This window comes from Syngnathus leptorhynchus, chromosome 18 (assembly GCF_054491065.1).
Source record: "Syngnathus leptorhynchus isolate UIUO chromosome 18, UIUO_Slep, whole genome shotgun sequence".
In the NCBI taxonomy this organism is placed as follows: domain Eukaryota; kingdom Metazoa; phylum Chordata; class Actinopteri; order Syngnathiformes; family Syngnathidae; genus Syngnathus; species Syngnathus leptorhynchus.
The window spans coordinates 2,872,650-2,898,011 of NC_141212.1; the positions used below are offsets into that span (position 1 = coordinate 2,872,650).

The 25,362-nt window shown below is 46.0% G+C and overlaps 1 protein-coding gene across 4 annotated transcripts in view; it reads left to right on the top strand.

Annotated features, from left to right (window-relative positions):
• Positions 1-25,362, top strand: part of sash1a (SAM and SH3 domain containing 1a) — a 78,746-nt gene that overhangs the window by 37,424 nt on the left and 15,960 nt on the right. Inside the window, exon 1 of one of the 4 annotated variants that reach the window (XM_085937390.1) lies at positions 22,706-22,799. The exons of 1 other annotated variant lie outside the window; for it this stretch is intronic. In XM_085937390.1, coding sequence (XP_085793516.1) covers positions 22,776-22,799 — 24 coding nt within the window. In that variant the 5' untranslated portion in view covers positions 22,706-22,775. Of the gene's footprint in view, positions 1-22,705; positions 22,800-23,146; positions 23,736-24,557; positions 24,656-25,362 lie in introns of those variants that run through there. 2 more of the 4 variants (XM_085937389.1, XM_085937391.1) reach the window with 2 other exon arrangements.

A 25,362-nucleotide genomic window follows, 5' to 3' on the forward strand; every position in this document is an offset into this window, starting at 1 on the left:
AACCAAAGAAATGTTCCCAACACATGCTTGCTTAAATCACGGCCCCGCCCTATTTTCACAGATGCAGACATCCTCGAGGATTAGCCTCCCCTGGCCAGCTCCATTACGAAGCGCTCCGTTTTCGACAAGCCCGGCTGACGAATGAGCCCTATTAAACACCTTCTGCAGGACCGGGCTCGTGGAAAGGACGCTGACGGGGGTGGACATGGCGGGGGTGGGGCTTGATGGATGACTTCGGGGATGGTCTTTACCGTGTGTGTCATCCGCCATCTTCAGATGTATTGATGGGCTAGCACAAAGGGTTGCGGCGCTCTTGCGTCATGTTGCACAAGCAGGGCTTAAAAGTTGACAGGGAAACGCTCCCAAAAATTGAAACCGCAACGGACGAAAGGAGTCCGTAAATCAACCGAGTGACACTTCCTAATCGGCCGATGAGTGAGTGTAAAAGAAGAGTCGTGGCGCCGCTACCTCTCACCGAGGCGTTATCTTACTATTAGCAAATTATCCCCGGCCCGGCGTTTAATTCTTGATTAGCTACGCCAAGATATGTCACTCGCTAAAGACCTCATGCCGGGCGTCGGGGACTTTGCGCTTCTTCCTCCCGCTGGCTACCGACTGCGACCGCTCTTAATCACTGTAAACTCTCACGCCGGTAGCTCTCGGTTATTACGTAATACCGCTTACTAAATGATTTCTTACCGAGACGGCTTGTGGGTTCTCTAGCCTACTCGTTGCCATACATCAACAGACAATAGTTTTGTGTGACTTTGTGTTTGGAGTCTCGTTTCATGTGACTAATTTTGAATTATTACCATGTCCTGTTATTGTCACTGGCTGAATTCTCCCATGGCTTTTGCGGTTGGGGTCAACCGAGGCTAAGTTTATGACTTCATGTGAATGTTTCTGCGCTAGCTCTTTTCTGCGCTTTAGCTTTTTGATGATTACACTGGATTTACAGTATCTAGTACACAAGAATGTGACGTAGTCATTGATTTTTCTTGTCCCTGTACGCAAGTGGCAGTGTCGTACGTGCACGGCGGGGGTTTCTGAGGGATCATTGGCGCTACACGCCGAGTCATTTGTCAACGTAGTCCCCATCCCCACTCGCCAAAAGGTCACTGGATCGTTTTCATTTATGTCCGGCCGCTGAATGGCACATAAAACGAAAACTTCCAGGTGAAAAGGTACTTGTGGAGGATGGATGACACACTCCAGAAACCTTGTGTTGGTTAGCAACGTCGCTAATATCCCTTCCAAGGCTAAGATAATACGGATTCACCTTTCAATGAAGAGCACCTGCGTCTCCCCCCCAGAAGCATTTTTTATAATTATACAAATTAGCTTTATTAAAAGTGACATTTTGTATTCAATAAGGCGGCTTGACGGCTCCCCGTCGACTGCACTTTAAGGCCGCAATTACTCCCGCCACGCTGTGTGTCTTTGTCTCTCGGGATTAACGTCAATCTATCCCCCCTTGAAACGCTCGTGAAGCCTTAAAAACCGGCGAGCGGGATAAAGCTAATGACTTTACGCCTCCGCTCGGGCGAGCCAGCGAGTGGCGCGGCGGACAAAGCGTGCCGCAAAGTAAATGTAAAATAATTGTGTCACGCAGACGAGGGAGACAAAGCGAGAGAGAGGCCAATTCATGCGTTGTGGCTTTTTATTTAATCAGCGGATGAGCTTTGGTCAGATTGGATTTCATTTCTAAAAAAAAAAAAAAAATGGCCCGACAGCGGCTGCATGTTTGTGCAGCATTGGTCTTTTTTTCTGGATTTAAGCAAAGCGCAAAGCTAATATCACGCTGACTGTTTATTCAGCAGATCTACCGGCGGTGCTCCATGGAGACCTAACACGGACACGCTGGGGATCAAAGCTAAACCTCTCTGCAGGTAGAAGCTGAACGAAAAACACACACGTCCTGCAAATTTGAAAAGGTCACGCCAACGCCGTCCACAGCGTGCTCTCGCATCTGTTCTAGGCTCGGCTCGGCCCTCGCCGCTCATGTTCATGAAGGGCTATCAAGTCAATGTTTAACACTTGCGTACATATTTGATCACGGGCGGGGCGGGGCGGGACGATGGAATTAATGTCGGCCTTAAGCACAGAAGCTTTGTTTGAGCTTCACTTTAAAAATTAGTTTTATCTACAAACCACCGTCTGTTTAAAAGTTCTTGCAAACAGCTCGATCCGTGCGTCCAATAACTTTGTGGGAGTCGCCGACATTTTAAATAGACTCTGGAGGCCCAGCCTCTAAAAATATCCCGGATTGTTTACATCCCAACATCCATTAGAAAGTTTACACCGAAAGAATCCGCGGGCTTCTGTCATGTCTGATCAAGATTGATTCCAAACAGCAGCACCAAGATATCAAGATGTTCCACCTTAATCTCCTCTATTATTCCCAATTTATCACCCTCATTAGATTGGATGAAAGGCACCGCTATCACATTCATTAATCTCGAAGACTTTTCATGCTCTGTTTGCAAAGTTTTCTCACCTTCATATCCGTAGTTACATTTGGAATCGACGCTTTCACACGTTTCTTTTCAAGAACTTTTCAAATCTGTTATCATATAGATTAGTATAGGTATCATACGGATTAACATAGGTACCCCTAGTCCAGTTCAACAAAACCCAAACAGGGATTACAAGAGACAGAAGGAGAAGGCGAAGCCCGCATTGCATGCAAATAAATAAATCAGATTACCACTATCTGGATTTTCCAATCACATAAATGTTTCTCACGGTAATGGAAGCGATTACCCTCTGCAAAAAAATAATTCGTGATAGCGCTGTTTCCATTTAAGGAAATGACAATCCAGGGGGGAAAATTAAAAACCCCAACAGGTCAAGTGGTAGTCCACCCAGTGTGGTGCCATGGCGAGGGTGACAAATGTATGAAGGCGTAATGTAATATCTGTGAAAAATGTCACGTTTGAACAATGACCCAGTTTATGAGCTATGACTCGATGAATGATGGGAAGGCCTTAATACTCTTAATTCATTCCACGGCTTTTGTAAAGCTCCGAACGATGTCTGTCGGGAATGCACGGACCAGCGAGCGGAGCCTTAAGTTGTCAGCCGCGCTTCGTTCTGCCCTCCGCGCTGTCAGACATGTTTGCCTCACCAATGTCTTGACGGGATCTTCCGCTGACCCACATATGCTAATTTGATGATCCGTTCCTCCCCGGACCCGCTTTGTCGGCTCCGTTTGTCAGTCAAAGCCGGTCTCAAAAGGCAGAAACCGGCGGCGAGTACGCACAGTCTTGACATTTTGCCATTCGGGGCAGTTTGACGCCAGTCGAACTGGAATCGGCATCCGCTGGCCCGTGCCCCAACCTCGACCGTCGTTGGGTTTGCGGGTTCGCCCCGCCGCGAGGGACCGCCTTGATTCAAACCGGAGAATGTTTGACGCAACCACGCGCGGAAAACCACAAGTCGCTTTTGACGTGGGTGCATCCTTCATTTTGGCTTTGGCCTCGTCGCAGTGAGGCTAGCTAGCTTGTCAAGGCCGTGCGGTTCATTAAGTCGTTTTTACCCTTACTGCGTTAAACGCCGGTTGGAAACCGATAAACTATTTGCCTTACACGTGCGCCAGCAAACGCTTGTCTGGCGGCTGGAAATAGAATCGTAATCAGCCATTGTGGAGAAACATCTAAGTGTAACATTAGCATTCACACATGTAGCACCTGTCCAAAGTGACAAGTTGAAATGTAAATATGAAATTGTGAGAGGGGGGGGGGTGCGCAAGGCCTTGTTTTGATGAAGACGACGTCAAAAAGAATAGTATGTGAAATCTCGCCGATAAACACCCTTTGTGATGCTAATTAGCCGACACGCTGGATGACAGCCATTGGTTGCGGCTAGGACGAGTGCTCCTTAGCAGCTTTTTGTTATCAGCGGCTGGCAGCTGGAAAAGCCATAAAGAACTGGAAGCCTGCTTCTTTTTTTTCCCACCCTTTTATTTTTTTGTGCGGGGGACTCGGAATGAAAGAAGAGTGAGATGTCTGCAAATAGCCTTGTGAGAATAGCTACAGTACATTCCTTACAAATTGGGAATATTTCATCCAAGATTCAGACTTTTTCGTTGTAAAGTCAACCGACAGAGACCGAAAAGAGCAAATGTAAAGAAGACTGAAGGTTTTCATTTATTATTTACAGCATAACACTTATTTCACAAAGGACAGTGGTTTGAGCTTGGTCCCAAGGTGGAATTGGTTCAGAAACATGGTTCCACTCTGGATGTATCGACTGTCACTCACAAGGGCTGACACGCAAGAGTCAGACGACCGTTAAGCGTCCTTGTTGGCTTTGTCTTGACATATTTTATCAGGGCCATTTTTGGGGGGGGGGGCTTCATTCAGTGGTACCTTGAAGGGACCCAAATTCTGAGTTTGTCACCCGCCTATTATCATCAACCCTTTATCTTGAGTAATCTTCCAGTAATTGCCGCAATCAACTTCCTGGCAATTGCAGGCCCCCTCCGAGTCGGATCAATAAAAGACGCCATGGCGGCAGGCTGTTATCCAACTCGTACTGCTTTGGCACTCGCCTCCATTTTACGCAGGACTTTTCATCTGTGGTCTCAAAAGGCTGATGACTAAGACAGCCTCCAAGATTGAACTTTATGTACCCCCTCCCTAAAACTCCAAATGCCCCCAGTGTCCCGTTCTACTTGCGTGATGTCAAAACATGGTAGCGGCAGCTGCCACTTTGCAAATAATCTATAGCATATGTCTCATTACCGGGGCAAGTCGAGTTCAGTCGTATCCAGCGGAGAGTTTGCTTTGTGAGGAAGCCACCGGTAAACAGATGGAGAGCCAACTGGAGGAGTTTTCCAGTGAGACAACCACCTCCCCGTAACAAGCAAACATCGCACGGTGGAGTGGAACAAATTGTGCTTTAGCTAGCTGCTAGCATCGACTCGCTACCCTGCCGTGTAACCTCACCTGAGCACGGGTGACCTTATTGAGTTTTTATTTTGGCTTTGGTGAGGTTCCTTCCGAACCCTCCGATGCATCTATCTTACGGCAAAGAGTATTTACACAAAATGTAGTCAAGGGGACTTTGATTAAGGCCGAGTGGCTAATCCCTCGCCGGCCCTCGGCTCAAGCCAGCAAGCCGGTCGATGGACGGCCCTCCCCTGGGAGGCCAAGGCGATCGATAGGCAAACGGCATTCATTGATCCCGGCTGCTTTGAAGTCATGTCTCTCCCAGCCGGAGATCTTCGTCTTCCCGGTGCCCCCCCCCACGCCGACCGCCGCCCCTCCGTCTCCGGCCGCCTCGGCTGCTTAATGGCTGTCAGAAAACAGCGACCTGTTTGTTTTGTCGGTGTTAACAGGCTAAGCAGAGCGTTTTGGGAATACGTAGGTAGGAATCGATCCACAAGTTTTGGACTCATTAAAAATATTTTGTTGTCGCTGTGGGTGCTGGCAGTGACAAACCTCGAGTGGGAATTTTTTTTGCATAAATTTAATCAATGTTGTTCACAATGCTCATTCGAGGAATTATAATACAAAGGGGTGTGGTCATATGCTAACGCTAGCAAAGTCAAGACTTTTTGTATGAGAAATACTTCTATTATGTAAATATAAAAAAAAAAAAACATTTGACATACAGTAACATGTCCCAGATGGCCCGTATTGGACTCTTGGTGGAGTTTTTCGAATTCCCTCCCCCAAACAGGCCACACCGTGTTATTATGTGGTTCTTTGAGAGGCTCCTCTGTCTCTGCCTGCAAAGCATTTGGTGGATTCAGTTTACCCGAGGTGTGGAAATGCAACTTTTCCAGCCCTGAAATTTCGTGCCGGTGATCGTTTTTTTGTGCGGACACCACAATTGTTGGCTGCGCCGCAATGTGCTGAGCGAGGCAGTTGAGACAGAAGCATCAGTGCTTCCGATAATGCGTGCGTTTCCACTGGTGAGCACCATGAAAGGTTTTGCAAATCCATTCATTTCGCCACAATGGGCTCCAAATGGGACGACGCGCCGTGGGGTTGTCATCTCCTGGATCAACATTTAGTGCATTTTATTTGAAATTTTCAAACATTCAGTCTGGTTCATTCCATGACACCCGAGCAACGGCTGCCGAGCGGGAATTGCGAGCAAGGTGGTCGATGCCGTGAATCTGTAATTACGCTGAAAATATAAAATGGCAGCGTGTTGGGGGAAGGGGGGGGGGGGGGGGGAGTGTCTGGTCAATAGGTGCAACCTTCATGTGTGAACTCAATGTTCACACATTGTCTGTTTCCGGCCTTCAAGGCAATTAGACAGACAGCAGCCGTCTGAATCAATGCGGGGGTTCCGATCATATTCGAGCGTGGCCCACGTTAGTTGCGCTTGACTTCACTATGTATACGGTGAAAGAAAAGTGTAACCAATTTTGAGGTTGAATCGGTAAAGTCACTGCAGGATGCTGAAGCTGTAAAACATTTTCATTGGCAGTTGAGCTGCACAAGGTACATGCTGAAGAACACGGATCACCGCATTTTCTCAAATAGTGGCCGTATCTGCTGCAAAGAAACATTTCCTTCTTTTTTTTTTTCTCCCGCCTGGAAACAATGACTTGAGGTTGGAATTGTGCAGCCAAAATACAAATGTCTCCTTCTCCTGGCTGCTGTTGACCTGAAGCTGATTATGAAACACCGCAGACAATTTTGGTCTGAATGATATCAAGCGTGGGAGAAAATGACTCCTATTACAGTCATTCACATTTCTGGACTTTGCGACTTTTTGAATCCAGACTTCATTTGTCAGCATTGTGTCTCCCCCTCCCCTCCCCAGAGAATGCGAATACCCGCATTACACTTTTAATGAGCTTAGCAGTCATCCGTGACATATACCCTGTCTCCCTGCTTTGGACCTGCTTATTATTCATGACTTGCTGGTAATTGCGATCATGCTTTGTTTCCTGCGCCATTCCGATAGCGCCGGCCGGCACCTACATGAGCTTTACACAACAATGGCGGCGGGGCCTCCGTGAATATCTAAGTGTAGCTAAAGTTTAGGGAAGATGTTTATTGATTATTTCCGCTGGATGAATTCGAGTGCGGCGGGCTACAAATGTCTCATTGTTGCAGTCCAAATTTGACTTACCCCGCCCCCCCCCCCTTTAAGAGTGTCATTATTGGACACAAGGGTTTCTTTTAGCAATCTGCGGCACGCAAATACGCTAAGTGGCATCTGCAATTAGACGGGGAAAAAAACAATTCCCCTCTCTCAGCTCCCACGGATGCTACTTGGGACGCCAAATGGGTTTTTAATTTGCCGGACGCCGGATTCGCATGAGAGTCGGTCACTAAGCGGTTAGTCGGATGGCCACAAGAGGGCAGTATGATCCAATCATCCTTTCACAACTACTATCAGTCATTTGCCGCAGAGGATAAAGAATATACGCATGTATTGTCTGTCGACCTGTGTTGCTACATTGTTTGTGTTCAAACATCCATCGCTAGGAGCATTATACCACCGCGATTATCCGGCATTGTTTTCTTCGAAATACAAATTGTTAAATTTGTTCATCAACGCTACACTGGACTGGAAAATGTCATCTCACGCGCTGTCTGCTCTGTTATCCCGGGAGCTGTGCTAACATGTTGAATGCTAGTCACGCTGAAGCAATGTTTTACCATTTGGCAGTGACAAGAACATAATTGCACACAATTTTTTTTTTCACAGCCGCAGAGTGGTTGATGGTTAAATACGCCGCAATGTTATTATACCTCGTTTTAATTACTGCGCAGCCCAAAAATTTTACCTGGGGGTGGGCACTCCAGGGAGCGGGAAGTCGGCACACAGAAAAAAGCTGAGGAATGCGTCTCCGGTTACGCTTTGATTCTCGCCGCATAGATGATCAAACAAAGTATCATTATTGGGCTTGGCTATGTTTAATCATTTAATGTTTGATATCGCTTATGCGCATTGTGTCGTAATAAAGAAATACTGGCCATTGTTTCCAATTATATGAAATTATATTGGATAGTAAAAAAATGTTAATAGCATTTAATTGGAATTATTTCCAAATAGATTGCTCAACATGTAAATGTTGGCCTCAGTGTAAGCTTGTTTCATTTTGCGGGGGTTGTCGTCAGTTCAGCTTCCTCATTTGCATCAAAATTAAAACATCATCAGGCCTTAATGAATAGGAGATTGCAATTACAACAGCGTGCAACATATATCAACCATTACCTTTTTTTTTTTCGTCCTTTGTAATCAGCCATCCCTTTGTTCTGTATTTTGACGTCTTTTCCCTTTTTTCTCTCCATCGGTAAAAATATTCTCAATGAAATATTGATCACAACAAGCCATAACTGGAAATTTAATCTCCTGAAAAATGTACAGGAACCAGAGGGCACTTGTAATTGCTTTATGACGTTGTTTACACTGTCGCGCAACTGTAAATCGTACGAGAATGTTTTCCAGGTTTTAAGCCGCTTTATTTTTTATTTCCGCGGCCTCTCATGCAGCCGGCGTGGTTGACCCTGGATGAACTGCACTTGCGCAGCCTTTCCATCTAATAACCGTCACATGAGCTGAATGCCAACAAAACAAAGGCCAGGCCTTCCGGGTAATATCCAGGAATTATTGCCGTGTCTGGGAAGGGAGTTGGACCAAAAAAAAAAAAAATTGGATCTCCAGTACATTGACTTGCTGTTTCGTCTGTCACTTGGCCGCCAGTCTTCCTCTGCCAGCCGCGAGCCAGGCAGCTGGTGGCTACACGTTTGTGGCATTCTGTTGTAAAGATGGCCATTTTTTAGGGGGGGGGGTGGTGGTCCCGATCTGTCTCGTTGATCTGCTACAATTGGATCAGATTAAGATGTATTTGCATGCTGAACCGTGTGTTAAGCGGAGATACAAGCTGACAGCTTCTTGGCTTTTTTTCCATTCTTGGGGGTGCCGGCCGCAGCTTTTGATGTGTCACTGTAGCAGGCGGGAACATGATTGGCCTTGTCTTTCTCCACCCAGTCTGGAACCGCGAAAACCTAGGCGCTGGCTCGAACGTGCGACGGAAAAGAAAAAGACATCCACTGATTATGCAGCAGCGGACGATGAAGCAGTTTGTTGTTTCTGTCATTCAATGCTGCCGTGCGCTTTGATGTGATTTGATTTAAAGCTTGGCATACAACGAAGGAAAAACCCACGCGGGAGCAGAGAACGCCCGCAATAAATGATTCATGGAGAAATTTTTTATTTTTTTTTGGGAGGGCTTTCCTAACTTCAAAGTCACCAATTTTGAATTTTGTTGGTCTCAGTGAAAACTGACATCTTGCTTGCTCCCCCTCGGAATGTGAAGTGTCACAATCAAAAGCCTTTGTGGAAAATCATTGTCTTTGTTTGTTCACGGAGGTTGCGAAGGTCATCCGGGTACCCGCCCCACTGCGTCGCCCGCTGCAGGTGCCAGCCTGATGCCACTCGTAGCGTGACCGTGCCCCTGGTTTTTACGGCCGCAAAGCTTCCGCCATATGCTTGCCATGCACGGCTTGTCACACAGCTCGGCGGTGGCTCCACCCCGTCAGGGAATCTGACATCCACTACGCCCTCCTGCGCTCTTGCATCGTACCAGGAAGGAGAATTCACAATAATTTCCGAAACTATTCAAACACGGGTGTGACCTTTAACCTGTTCATCAAGCCCATTCAAAACTAATGTTAATAAGGTGGTGGCTATTTGAGTGTTAGGTCACAAACTGCCACCGAAGGCAATTGCGAGGCATTGACGCGTTCCTCTTGAATCAATTTGCAATCTGCGGCGTCATTAGCCGCCCACACTTTTAGCGCAGACGCCATCACTAATTCACGGGTTGGTGTTAATTGTTAATGCTATGCTAATGATTGGCTAATTGTTTTAATGACAGAGGAAGAGCATGGCACTAAAACACGTTGTTTTTTTTGTTGTTGTTTTTTTTATCTTTGTCTTTCTATGGGTTTGTCTTTACAATGCTTTGTGGCCTTCGATGAATTGTTTGTCAGGTTAAAAAAAAAAAAAAAAAAAAAGGCACGTTCACTATTGTCTTTGCACAACTCTCAGTTTGAAGTGTTAATACATTTTGGATGCGCTTTTTAAAATGAAAATCATTGAGAGAGACACTCAGCCATAAAAAAGGAGACAAAAAAAACCCAACAGGGTCACCTCACTCGTCTTCATGAAGGTCCATTGAGCACTATTTACCAATGACGCCCGAGTGTGCGAGATAACGGCCGAGAACAGCATAATTGAGATATCAATCAAGGGGGTTATTTCGGGGGTAATTGCCGAGGTGCTTTTGGTGTATGTTTGTGAGCGAGACGATGAGGATGAAAGATTACATGTTGGAAAAAAAAAACTATCTTTTGGAGTCTGCCGTTCATCATCATCACAGAAGAGCCATCATTACTATTGTTGTTATTTTCCGACACGCTTCGATTTAATATTTCCTGTATTTAGAGCTGAGCTCCTTAGTTCAGCACTAATATTAGTTATCTTTTCAGAGGATAAAAAATATATGCGTGAATATTATTGTAATAATGCTAATGTTAGGATTAAAATGAGATAGGCTACTCTATGTAGTTTTAAATACACATGTAATTCTCAAATTACTTTGTTTTTTTTGTTCTATTGAATCTGAATAAGTTTCTTTGTGTTCATCCATATGCAAAGTCTTAGTTTATTCAACTCCAAGGCCACTTTTTAAAACTCGCATTTAGTCTGCGTGAGCCGCTGTCATCGTTTTTGTTTTAAGGGCAACGCGCCGCTCATGAATATTCCATTTTCTCCCGAGATGACTTCCTCTCATAACGCGAGTCCTCGTCCCCAAGGACAAACTTGCGAAGTGGCTCCACGCGTCGCTTGAAGCGCTCGCTTTCCTCGCTCTCGTACTTTTTTCATGTCGCCAAACGTACCCGTCAGTCTGCCTCCACGTCCAGGTGGATTATTTATAAATTAGCATACGAGTGTTCACTTTTAATTTGCCATTTTCTGCCCAGCTGCTTTCACATACTTTTGCTTCGTGCTTGGTTACTTGACAGAAACGTTTTTTAATTGGAATGACGGTAATAACGTTGACGGCTTGGTGTAATGTATGCAAAATAGAAAATAGGCAGCAGCGTGAAAAGCGCCTTTACCTTCAGGCATTGGAATTTGTTTCGTCAAAATTGAATGAAAGATACTTGCTCATTTTTGTTGCACACTCAAGAAATTGTTCAAACCTGAAAGACTTCAGATGCTACAAACTGTCATAATTGGTTAACCTTGGTTAGCCTTGTACACGAGCAAACATTTAAATGCCTAGCGGGATACCGCAAGGTTCACAACCTTGCCCCATTGCCTTTACACAAACTGCCCGTTACCCCCCCCCCCAAAAAAAAGATGAAAAGCCATCTGCTGTGCATTGTGATCATCTCTAATAGCATGCTCAGCATCCCACAATTGGCTCCCGTCCACATTTATTCACCTAATCATCGTCGGAGGCCGGCCATTAATGACGGCTTCAGCCGAGCATGACGCAGACATGATGGGCACATTAGAGCGGCAGCGGTGGGCGGCGAGGTGGCAAAAGAGGAGAAGGACGATTTGGGTATGCTGTCAACAGGCTGCAAATGTGGCAGACAAATGAGCAGAACGTGTTTCTCATCAAGCTGCTGTCTTGTCTAATTCACAAGCGCTGTGTCCGATTGAATAATGTCAAGTAAGTGATGCGGAGCACCTTTCAAATCAAAGTTGGGATCACTTTTGACTCCTGTATTGTTTTTCCTCCGCTATTGATTTGTCATTTATGATCTGTCGCCAATTCCGTTTTAGGATCGCGAAACGCCGAATGACTTCAATTGTTTTGACGTGTGACCGAATATCACAAAAAATATTATTAATTTCAGGAATGGCTGGCTGCTTATACAGGACATTAAAAAAAATGGCCTCCGCTCGTCTGGTTGATACGGTCGTAAAAGCCATTTGGCGCGTTTGAGAAGCCACGCAATGTACCAGGACTATAAAACTACTTCTGGGAACCGGATTCAAGTCAGAACTTTTTGACAGGCATGGAATAATCAAATATCACGCACCTACACGTGATTACATATCCATCCGCTGCCTACATGTGCTGGCTGGCGAGGCAGAGCGAAATAACAATGGAGTGAAAACATTATTAAATACAGTTCTGTGTAGCTTTCTCACAAAAAACGGAGAGACTGCCGAGAAGGAAGCCTGAGAAATTGCATCATTATAGTTCTCTGGTCCTCCCACTGGTGTAGCGGATCAATGGACTGTCCCTAGCGTGGCTGCACATGGCGAAGGAGCTCCACACAGCCGCTCATTACGGCATTCGCTCTCCATTGCGGCAAAAAAAAAAGAATCACTCTGCAGATGCCCAAAGTCTTTTGTGAAGACAGAAATATGTGCTAGCTTTTGATACAGCTTTTAATAGTGTTGGACACATTTCGTGAATGTTGAGGGGACCTAGTATTGACCCTTGTGGAACACCACATTTTCTACTTCATCTGTGTACCATGCAAAAAATGCAAAGAATGCAAGACTTGACCTTGCTCCCTTTACATTGTGCATTTTATCTTTCGTCGAGCATTCCCGTAATAAAGCATCTCTCCAACTCTGGGAAGGAGGTCAGCGAGTCTTTTACCCATCCAAGCCCGCGTGATTTGCATTCGCCCAGACGGTCATTACGGCACACTGATGCGGTGAGCGCCGCTTGTTTTCTCACACTTAATCAAATGAGTCCCGAGTCGACGCGGTCGCTCGCTTGTCTTTATTTGCTCGCCGTGGCTCTTGATGTGTCCAAAATTGAGTTGGTGACGCTCTCTGGGAAGTACAAGTGGCGTGTCGGTCTCACCCCCCACCCGCCCTCCTCCTACAAGCTCTGGAATATACAGCTGGGCCCAGGGGCAGCTTTATTGTCATTTGCTCTGTTACTTACAGTACTAAAGAGCAAACACGCTCTATTTAATAGCTAGCAAGTTGCGGCAATATTTTTTCAATATCGCCGCAGTTTGTGGGCGTAAAAAAAAACAGCCCCCATAACTTATCTGCTGGAAATGATTTCATTCCAAATGTGTGTTTGTGTTGCTTGTGCGGAGCAGGCACGCGATTGATATAGAAACCATATTTAAACTCTCGGAAGGAAGCAAAGGAACTGATCTAAGCGTTTTTTTCATCGGCATTAAATATGCATTAGTCTTTCATGTGGCTGCGTCTCAAGGATATTTCCGTCAAGAAGCACACCATTTTTTTTTTTTATCTTCATCTTTTAATTAAGAATTTTGAATGAGGTCTGCGCCTAAGAAGAACTAATCTTTATTAAATGGAATTTCTAGGCCACTGGGTGGCTTCGGGACCCGGTTAAGAAATTTCACGCTGTCGACCGACGGGGTTTGCAATTGCTCATTTCTTGTCAATTAACCTTGGCTAGAGAGAGCCGCGGAATAATGCGAGAGTCACGGGGTGTGCCGCCTAATTAATATTTAGCCCCCTTCACCTGTCCCCTGATAACACGGAGGTCTTTTCATCTCGGTTCGGCACGCCGGTTACAGGGTGGCACGCCCGGGCTTGGTGCCATCTTGTCGACGTTGCAATCCATCATTTTCAGACCTGGGTCAGAACGGGAGGGAGCATAGGAGGGGTTGAATCCTAATTTCAACACTCTGCTGGTTCCTACCCGCCTTTTCCAGCAGCTCTTCTCTTATCCTTCTTTTTGTAATTAAAGGCAGTCGAGGGGAACTGAGGGGAGCGACTCCGAGTAGGTGTCCATATTTCACAACGAGAGCCTGCTGGCAACAGACTAATAAAATCTGTCCTTATACAAACATGTCCTCAACCCTTTACTGGGTATTCACCTTTAGTAATTCAACCCGAGACAGTTATTTGAGTGCATTGCGAGATTACTTTTGACTTGTATTCCTTTGGTATTTATGACAGCGACCCTGCAGGGAATGGGGAGCAAACCCTGCAAGAGAATCCACAAGTAGTAGTTCATGAATGGTTTCTCCCAAATATTTTTGTAATTAGAATTTTCCTACGGCCTAGTCTAGGCCTCCTCTAACTTACAAGTTGCCGCATAAGGAATGGGACTCATAAACCGAGGGCTTCCCATAGATAGATAATGGTGGTGTTCCACAAGGCTCAATGTGAGGTCCTCTCTACATTGTCAAAATTCTTTGGTAAACCTGTAAAAGATTTTCTCCTCCTGTGAGTTGTATTTGTGGGGGTGTGAGTAAAGACGGCGAGTCTTCCAAGCTGTCCGCAGACGCTAACGCGCCCACTCCCCACTTCAGTCACAAACCTCAAACATTCCAATACAAAACTCTTGTTGACGAGAGGTGGGAAGTAAGAAGGTAGAAATATTTTCATCATTTCAATCTTTCACATAAATTACTCAAGTCGTGACTATAAATATTTGTACCTCTCCTGAGGTGTTTTAAAGCTTCAGTGTTAAGGTTGACCTCGTACCTGGTGCTCCTACTATTGGACAAGATTGGAGCCTGTCTCACTAATGGGGGTCTCCAACCCGCAGACAGTCGAGCGTGTGTGTGAAACCGTCGACACAAGTGTGTGCAGTCAAGGCTGAGGACACAAAGCTCCCGGTGGAGCCTCAAGGGCACGGCTGGAGCTACCGTAAACATGTGGTCAGGAGCCATCAGTAGGGAATTGATTGTTTTAAATGGCGACGGCGTTTGGCTCATAAATAAACATTGATTACGCATCCTTGGGGCTGATACGCTTCGATTTTGTTGTCGTTGAAAAATGCGAAACCGTTGGCTGTTCCCGAAAACAGATGGCTGTGAATGATATTTAAACCTTGAAGGCTCGTTGGAGACACTTTTTTAAAGACCTTATATACCAAAGACCTTTGAGAACTGCATTAGGTATAAATTCATTGATCAAATCAAGCTTTATAGTGAATTTTCCAAACCTGATGGAGCATGACGGGCTTCGGCTAGGCTTCGGGCTTGGAAGCGTCAAGAGCTTGATCTGTCATTATGCTCTTTTAATTACACGTGGCTGGGCGGCCCCCGCAAGTCCCCTGAGCGAGACGAGGTAGTGGTGGTGGTGGGGGGGGGGGTTCACTTTAGGACCAGCCGCCACTCTACTGGTTGGCAGCTCGACATTAGCCTACCTAAACAGCCTCCGGGGAGGTGACTGCAATAGTGGGAGGATGACAGCGACATCAGAGGGGGGGGGGGGTTAATTCGGAAGCAGAATTTACTAGAGCCTCGTGCGGCTTTCAGTTAAGCATTTTCTCTCAGAGGTGGGGATTATTTTTGTAATACTAATAAAAGCCATTAAATGATTCTTAGGGTTCTCTGAATTTCCTTTCGCACAAATGTCGTGCTGGAAAATTGCCCGGTCACCTTCTTCCCACTCAAGGACAAGAGCTTGGGTTTATTATACTCAATGATCAGCCGTGTGCACAAATTGACAAATTCCAACACTGGGCGCTTCCCGAGGGAATAGACTCCCTGGGTTTCCATTTTCCTGCGAGCCGTTCTCGGAAAGCCTTTAATTCGCATGCCTCTCACCTCGGAGAGCTGTACTTCACTGAAAATGAATGGCGTCACCTCCAGGCAATGTCAAGGTGGAGGAGTGTGGAAAAAAACGTTTCCTCGCTCCGGTTAATGTCCGAGTGCAGAGAGCCGTTACCTCGGACAGGCCCGTCCAGATGAGCCCTGAGGAGCCGGTCGGCGGGAGACATCCGGGAGGATGCAGGCTGTAATCACAGGCAATCATCAGCCTTTAGTGGATTTCTGCCCTGACCCGACTGCCCCGTAAACTGTCATTTGAGCTGTGAGCTAGAGCGAGCGAGACAAAGGGAAGATGACAATGATTATTTCTAACAAGAGCAAATCCAACAGCAGCACAGTGCCCTTACTGTATCACCGGGTTTTTTACCACTCGGCCCGGATGAATTGGAAAATGATTACTATCGTTTGGGACGACGGAGCTCGTCCGCCGGCGACCGGACAAGGACTCGCGGGTTTTAAAATAGCCTACAATTGTGCAGTGTCCACCTAGTACAAACCTTGAATCACTTCTTGTGGATTGTAGCATTAGTTGCCAGCGGGAGGGAGCTTAACACGTTGTCACTCATTTTTAGCCTCAAACCGAGACGGTCTTCTAAGTTTGCTTGCCGTAAGGCTCCATTGTGTACAAACGGCTACAAACTTTCGAAGAACGTGGTGGGTGGCTTTATGATGATGATGAGGAGGAGGAAGATGCATGCTTTGCAGCCTCCAGGCCACGTTGAATGGAATGGTGTGCAAGCCGATGTTTTGCTCAGGTGAATTATGTATGGCTAGATAAAATGGATGTGCTTCAACATTGTGGTTATAAAATGAGAGTGCAGCCTTTGACATGTTTGGCGTCCACATTTTTGGATTTGGCATGTGTGAGACAGAGAGGAGAAGGTCAGGGCAAACCAGCTCTCTCCTGCCATCTAGTGAACGGGGAAGTGCTCCGCTGCGAGTAGCTGATCGTCATTGAACATGAATCCTCCATAACAGCAATTTCTAGCTGGAGATGCAGCGATTGCATGATACGAGGCCTTTTATTCAGTGTTAATTTGTGCATGTGTGTTTGCCTCAGGAGAATTCAGGCTTGACGCTGTCAGTAATTGAATCGCCTCTTTAACGCACCGCTAATAGATTCTGGGGTGCTTTTGTGTAATGTGCTCGAGGGGTGGGAGGGTGTGTGTGGGGGTGAATTATTAACACAAAGGATCCCAGCACCAAAATAAACCATTTGAAGGTTGAAAGATTGTGTGATATGTGGAGTAATTGATTAAATTTACTCTTTCATTGAAGGTGATCCGTCTGCAGTTTTAAATAATATTTCCAGGCCTCCATTGATTCCTGTTTTTTGATATCATTTATTTGTATGATTATGTTGTCGACACGTTCAACTTGGTCCAGAAACAAAATATCCATTGAGAATATTTCCACTATTCCGCAAACAGGAAGACATGTCGCCCAAACACTTGAGCAAAGAATGTCGACCTCCTTTTCTCCGTCCATCTTTGCGTGAGCGTGTATACGTTTGGGCTTCCTCCGATTTTGGCTGTTTTAGAATGTCGTGACAGCACATTTAAACAGGATGCAGGATGCGGCAGGGAATTAGCGCAATGCTAACAAGCATCCCCCGATACTTTCTTTCCCCACTCGTAAACAAAACCACGGAAAACCTCGTCGATGAGCGACTCATGCAGATAATTGTTGCTTCGAGAGACTCGTATCCGCTTTCCTTTTATTTATTTTCTGCTGGTCTTCCTTTTGCCTCTTACAGTGCGGTGTCTGGGATACTTTGGTATTTTGGGGTTTCTGTAAAAACAGAAGGGAACCTAGAAGAGCTCGTTTTACGTTCTGATATGTCAAACTTGTCGCCAGTCACATATTATGGGATTGCACTGACAAGATGATTACAGTGGAAGGATTTTTAAGGTAGTTGCTTGGGTTATTTTAAGAGGGCCACCTTACTAGCTTCACGTCCTTTAAAAACCCTGGAAAGTGAAATCAAGTTTATTTTCATTCGATGTACAGTTAGCTATGGCGCCATCCTGAATCTTCCCGCATTAGAGCGCCTTGTTGTTGAGACATGGAAAAAGAGTGACGACATGTTTTGAAATGGGAAGACTTGGGGGTCACGCCCAAAAAAAAGGAGGAAAACCGTTTTGATCTTGACTCATGTAGAATGAATTTAGAAACAACGATGTGCTTTTAGATCTTTTTTTAGGTGATCTGTGCCAAATGTTTAATAACAGGCAAGGAATGTAAGAATTTTTTTTTTTTAGGAAAATGAGAATTGAGATGAATCCCTCCCACTTCCAAATCCATACACAATTCCTGCCTGGTCTTCCACTCCCCGTCCCATGTGAGCATCAGCCCGCCCGCCCGGTGATGACTGGCCCCGTCTGTCCCCGCTCTGCTGACGTGTTGCTGCACTCCAACTTGCGCGCATTGTTTTCCACGCTACTTGTCGCTACCAAAGCTCGCTCACGCGTGCTCACGCTTAGTTGAACCCCGGCGCGGACAGAGCTGCCTTGCGGACAGAGCTGCATTGCGGTGAGTGTTTGTTTCTGAAAAGTTATTCACCCCAAAAATTGTTGAGCTCCCGTGTCAGATAAGTTGAGGGAATGTGACTTTTTGTTGACTCATCCCTTTCTGCCTTACGGTGGTACCTGGGAACACTTTCAAGCCCACTAACCTTTTGAGATAAGCCTTAAATGAAATGGTTGTCATGTTTTTCCTTTAAGAAGGATGCTGTCCGATTACTTTTGATATTCATTTGTCTTGACTTTTTGCTGACTCATCCCTTTCTGCCTTACGGTGGTACCTGGGAACACTTTCAAGCCCACTAACGTTTTGAGATAAGCCTGTAATGAAACGGTTGTCATGTTTTTCTTTAAGAAGGATGCTGTCCGATTACTTTTGATATTCATTTGTCTTGACACACACACATATATACACACACACACGCCTTTTTGTCCAGAGGGAGTGCATTGTTTGCTTCACATCATTGTCCCGACTCCTCTTCCCGTCCCCCCCCCCCCCTTCCAACCACATCTGGATTGGCCCACCTGCTAACTGGGAACATGGGAGCGGATGGGATAGAGTGGGGGGGTATTCAAATGTTAGGAAAGGGGGCTGCAGATCCCTCGGTGTACTTTTTGTGCAACAACAATGTCTTTTTGAAAGCACAATGTGAGAGAGGAAACACACACACAGGCAAATCATTGTTTACCCTCAAGGCACAGTTTTGGTCAGACTTAAGTCATCGATTGACAGACTTGAAGTCCAACTTGGCAAGTCTCGCTTGTTGACACTCGCCGGTGATGAAACGGTTGTGTCGGTGCAGCGGTGCCATATGTGCACGCGTAATTCGGCGCTCCCCTGCTGTCGGCGCAGCTGCTCGCGTCTCACACCGCTAACAAGCTCACGTCGTTTTAGATTTATAGTCAGGCGCCGCCATGTTGTTACAAAGCATGTGTTGAGCTTCAACTTGTTTCCATGCTGAGAACTCGAGAATATTCGAAAGAGAAAAAAAAAATCAACTCATGGATGTTCGGACTGAGAGCGGCGAGAATTCGGCCGTTATCCAGGGAAGCGGCCGAGCCAGCGGTAATCACAAGTGTGTTTTGTATCCGCACAAAGAGCCAGCTTGCCTCCCCCCTCCCACTAATAATGGTTTTAATCCAGGCCTTTCAATATGATGCAAAACACGGGGGGAGACTGCGGCATTCGGACTCGTTTTTTGGGATTCATCTCAGCGCGTTCATTTTGATTTGCCGCGAATAAACATCACTTTGTAAAATGTTGAAACGACCAACAAATGAGATCATTGCTACTTTCTCAATTAGCTGCCAACTTCATAGTCCAACGCCGATGTCAATTCATTAACATACTCACTCAAATCGTTTTCTTGTCTCCGGAGCGTCATTGAAAAACATTTATCGGTACCCCAAGGCACAAAGCTCGGCCTTCATGTATACGAAAACGCCGGACAGTGGCTGGCCTTGTTTTTTCTACGTCACCCTAAGTCGTCTCGACCGCGTCCCGTCTCGGTTTTCATTGCACGCGTGTGTCGACGCCACACCGCGTCATTGTTACTCTCGAGAGCGGAACAAGTGTGACCTTTGTTCCGAGCGACTTTTATCCTTCTGCGATGATTTGCGAACCAACACTTAGAGTGGATCATTGTGACGGCTAAGCGTTACCTCAAAGGCTCGACTGAAAAACTTGTCCAGTTGCGTCATTGGCGTAGAATTTCAGCCATTTTTTTTTCTCTCATAGCTCATCGAGGCAACAATACAGTAATTTTCCTCCCTGTCTCTGCGGCCATCGATCCATAAATCGAGAGTCGGCTGCGTTGCCAGTCACCAATGAATGAAATAATCCACATGGCTGAACACGGATCAAGAACGTGCGGGCGCACTCGTGGGCACAAACCTGTCCATGTGTCAGAATAAGTTATGGACTCTACTGAGGTGTTAAAAGATGGAGAGCCCGACAGCACGGAATGAATCATAGCGGCGTCATTTTTTTTTTCTTTTCTTTGCCGCCTCGGCCCTGCATTAACATCTCACTCGGAGGTGGGTGTTTAATGGCTGCTGTAAAAGTAAAGGCCGCTAAACACGTCAAAGTGCCAAAGTGAAAGCGGAGTCCGAGCGAACGGGGGGAGGAGAACAAATAATTGCCGTCTGCTTTGGATTCTTTCAGCGTTTCTACAGTCGACTGCAGTTTTTCCAGACATGCTCGGTCAACTTGAGCCTAAAACTTTATCAGTGTGTGACTTTGAAGGCCAAATTTTGTGCAGATTGAGTGTTTTCTAAACTCGGCCTCAGGGGGCGCTGTTGCTACAGCTGTTGACGGTAAACCGGCGGTTGTGACGGCTTCGAGTTCTAACCGGAGTCTGCTTGACGTTATGACTGAGCGTCGGTTCTGGAACCAACTAAACATCTCGCCCGGACTGACTGTCAGCGCATATGCTGCAGCTCGCCCACGGCTTCCCACCCCTCGTAGGTTTTGTTGACCCTTCATGTGGAGTGACTAATGCCTTTCACCCAACATTGATATTTATTTTTTTTCAGTCAAAGAATCTAAAAAAAGATCTTGTTCCCTGCTGGCTGAATGTTTGACTTCTTATGGAAGATCACAAGACATCTAAAACAACTGTCGGATTGAAGTCTGTGATGGTTTCTGGGCTGTTATCACGACTTGACATTGGAACTCCAAAGACATTCCTGCCAAGTCTTTTATGATGACTGATGATGGTCCGTCCATATGTTATGTTTTTTTTTTTTTTCAAGATCATCTTGAGCAAACATGCTTGATATTTTCCAGTCATCTGCGACCTGCTTTTAATCTCACCTGCTTTCTTCGCTTTTTATTGTTCTCCTCTGTCTGTAATAGATTTTATATTTAAATCAGAGCTTGATTCAATTTCAAATGTTGTTGCCATGGGAACTTGTATACAGAATTAGGAAAATGTGACATTTGTTTTTGTTTCTTTGCGGCTAAACGCCATGCCAGTGGGTTGATATTTTGTCGGAGTAAGCAGGGCCGGTCTGGCCTGGAATCCGGAGCGCGGGGGTGCGCATTCCTATGAAAGCAAAGGGCTGCATCGGGCTGAGCTTGCAACTTTGTTTGTGTGTTGCGTGCGGTTGACGCTCATGTAAGCTGACAGACAAACTGATCGATTGAGTTTGCGCTGCACGGTTTGTCGTCGTGGGTGATGAAGGCTGCCGTTTATTATTTGGATTGACATGTTAACTGAGGTTGAGCTTGTAAACTCCTGTTTCTTGTCCCTTAGTTGACAATCAGAAATTGTTTTCTATCAATGAAAAGACAACTTCAAATAGGAAAACTTCCTCAACATAATTCTTGGTCAATTTCATGATGCTAATCGTTAGCCGGTATATGGCGTTTGCCATTATGCATTAGCATTAAGCTAGACTTAAGGCGGTTCGGTTAATTGTCGGGGCAGACGAATTAATCGGCCGATATCTCTAGACAATATGCAAAATTAGCGTAGTCACTCGCACGTTGTATTTCAAAGCCCGACTGATTAACCGATGCAAATTCGATTAAGGGTCTTCAGAAGTTATTTGTTTATTGCAGCATATGTGTGTGACATCTCACGTGTGTGTTGCCACTTGTGTGTGAGCTACGCCACTAACTACCGGCCTCGGCCTTCCTCTTTGCATAACGTCTCATTTATAACCCAAGGTCGCCTGCATTTGTGCACATGTGACCCCGAACCAAGGCAGAGTGAAGAGGTGCGCTCCAACCAAACTAGTTATCAGTTTGGAATCACAATATTTTTAGACGTAATTTATCGTCTGCGCAAATGGAGCGAGTGCTCTTTATGTCTCCGCACCGGATGCGGGATGTGCGGCAGACATGATGAAATGCAATCTGGCCTACAGACGACCCAGTGAACGTTTGTCGTTGTTGTTGTTTTCTCGCCATAATTAGGAGAGTATTGTCGCTAGGCAACCCAACTCATATAAATAGTGCAATTGAATGAACCTGGGGTGAAACTGCACAAATTTGTTTTTATTCTGCTCTCCGGCGTGCAATCATGCTTATCACCAGCAGAGGGTGCTAAAATGCACAATTCCCCTCCCTGCGGTCTTGCTTTTCACCCAAAACAACATCTGTCCCCTCTCGGGTGACAGAAGCGCTTTGGTATCTGGGCCCTCTCACAATCGGCCAACACTTGGCCACGCGAGGCTTAGCACAAGTTATGCTTTGTATTTGTTTTGATTTGATTCTTGACTTGAAATGACTCTTGAGGGACTTTAAGTGTCACACAACATAACTTTTGTTGCCTCTACAAGCTCGATGTGGCAAGGGTCACTCGCGAGCGTGTGTTTCCATGACATCATTACATCTACCCATCAACTTGCATGACGGGACCTGTGGGTTACCCCCACCCTCTTGTTTAAAAACACGCAAGGACAGTGAAGTCATCAACCCCCCCCCCCACCTGCAGAGGTGTCAGACGGGTAATGAGGAGGGGAGGACGCCTGTTGACTCTGCAAACAAGACCACACTCTGTATGCGTGCGCGAGAATTCCAAGTGGGCTTTCCAGCTTTTGAACTGTATGTTAATTCATGATGCCAAGGTTGCCCCTTATTTTCATAAATAAATAAATATAGGCGGAGCGCATGACCTGGAATTAAACAAAATAAATAAATGAGGCGGAGGTAGCAAGCAATTGCAAAAAAAAAAAAAAAGCTTGACCTCCTTGGCGGAATGCAGAGTTCGTGTTTGTCACCGCAGGATTTGATGATTTTTGCATGGCTACTGGAAAGAATGTGCGGGTAAGATCTTGTCTGCTCTTTCTGTTATGATACTTTTAAATACGTCGTAGAACAATCCTGTCACGCGCAAACAGGACGAGTAAAATTTACGAGGTGATAAATTGGGATTGTAAATTGGACTGGGCGCCTCTCATGGCATCTGGCGCATGACTCGGCAGCTGGTTTAAGATGGTGTGCATTGCATCATGGGTACGGAAGACTACTTTATTGAATTTTGTTGTATTTTTAAATAAATCTCTCATTGAATAATGCAGGGAAGTGTACCTAAAGAGCTGTCCCGGTGCGTGTGGTTGCGCGTGCGCGCAAAGGTTCGACGGGGGAGGGACTGAAGACTAATAATGGGAAGAGCCGCAGAGGGAGGTGCAATGTTTGGGAGGATTACTCCCCCTCACCCCCTCTCTCTCTCTCTTTCACGCTGTTTTCCAAACTTTCCAAGCATGTGTGCTTGTGCTCTGCTGATACTTTCTGCAGCTCTTTGCCTGTTTTGACGCCAGTCGAGGTCGCGCTACAAATTTCAACTCCAAACGCAAATGTTGGACTTTGTTTTTTCTTCTAAATCTGGAAATTTCGGGTTTGGAAAGAGTACCATGACCTCACGCTGAGAACATTAGAGCAGCAAGTGTTTACCCGCATTTTTTTCCCCGTAGGTTCTATTTTGTGACCATGTAGAGTTGGACTTTTACGCACCGCTCGTTGGATCGTATAATGTCACCTCGGAGCGTTCCACCGGTGTTGTTGTGAAGACCCGCGTTTTGCCTTCCCCCCCCGGGTCAACCCCCACTACTTTTGCACGTTTGTTGTTCGTTATCTTGCACACCCGCGCCCATGGAAGGCGACCAGGTGACGGGCCCCCCCTCCGAAAAGGCCCCCCGGGCTGACAGCGCCGCTGGGTCCGACAGTTTCTCTCAACTTTGGAGCGACGTGATGGGGATGCTGGTACGTTTTCAAAAACGAATTTGGGGGGGGGCACTTGTTCAAGCCACAAGTGTGTGTGACCTTTAACTGGCTTTTAACTTGAATTAGTGAAGTAAATCATATACTCATTGCAATTACTGTTTTTGTTTTTTGCCCAACAAATATGTTTTGGTTATGTCATATCAAGAGGTGTTAATTTATTTTAGCTCTGGAAAGGTGGGGAAGATATATGGTGTGTTTGTGTTGTGAAAGGGGGGGGGGGCTGAGGGGACGTGACGCTGTCCTGACCTTTGACACCGGGTGGAGGACCCGGCTCCCGGCTGGCCAATTTATTCCGATTTATTGCTCTCGAGGCAGATGTCTGCAAAGGATATGCTCTTCTTCCTGCTGTTTTTCCTCCTCCTGTTGCCAGCTTGCTCTCACATACAAACATGGTGATCCCTCCCATGTCAACATTCTGCATTTTCACCGACCCACAATAGCTGAGTTATCTACATTACATATGTGTGTGTTGTTCTTAGTCCAAGCTCAATTAACTGATAGCCAAACCAGCTCACTTCTTGATATCATCGCTGAGTTCCCGCAGGCTTCCTCTGCTGGAGCCATGGAAATCCTCAGGAAGTTCTCAAAAAGGTCTGGGCTGGGACCCCTTGTTCAATCTCAATTGCATTTTATGGGATTGTATCCATGACAGACAATTGCCCCTTTCCAAGTAGACGTTAGTCTTGCAACGCAAAACAATACAAGTCAGCTGCCGGTAATTTGAACCGGCTGAGCCTGTCCCAAAGTTACGTAGCGTGTGAAAGTGATCACGACGCTGTCAACATCGGGCACCTGGCACCTTTGTCATTGTTCTTTGAGCACAGTCGCAAGGCCAGTTGGGTAACAATGCCGCGGACGTCGCCGTTCGACATCACTCAACTCCCGGCGTTGTCGGGAATGTAAGTCCCAAAGAATTGAGCAGAATTAGCTTGGCAGTTAGTGTTTTTGCATTGTTGTTCTGATACGTTAAAAAAAAAAATGACCAAGAGGCAAGAAGTGGGTCAAGGCGGCAAGTCTTGGAGGTTGCTGGAATGCTATGTGAGGAATTCCACGGCCAATTGATTAAGCACGAAGACTTGACCTCAATGTTTTTTGACAATATCAAACGTGACGCTATCTTGACAAACCCACTTGTCGTAAAATATTATCCAAGACATAAATCTGTGAAAGAACTTGACAGCCTTTCCTGTCACATTTGTATTTTCTTTAGCTGTGTGGCTCCACCCTGCTTGACAAGCGCGTGACGCACGCTCCACACGCGAGAAACATTCCGACGTATTCCTTCTCCAGTGTTGAGTCCGATCCCTCCCTTTTTTATTCTGGGTGGAGGAGCAATTATGTCATCCACGGCAGTTTTGATTATTTCAAACTTTGTCGCCACATGGACTTGAATTTGAGAGTGATTTGGTTTTTTTTATGGTAAGATCAGGCAAAGTTCTATTGAGGCCACTCTCCGTTTGTTTTGGACTCTCCTGCATGTTAATGCAGCCCAAGAAGACCTCCTCGCCTGTGTTTGCATGTGTCACTGGCAACTCTCACTTCTACTCACAGTGATCCATTCATCCACGTTCTGGCACCCGCATAGCGAGTCCAGTTGAGAACATCT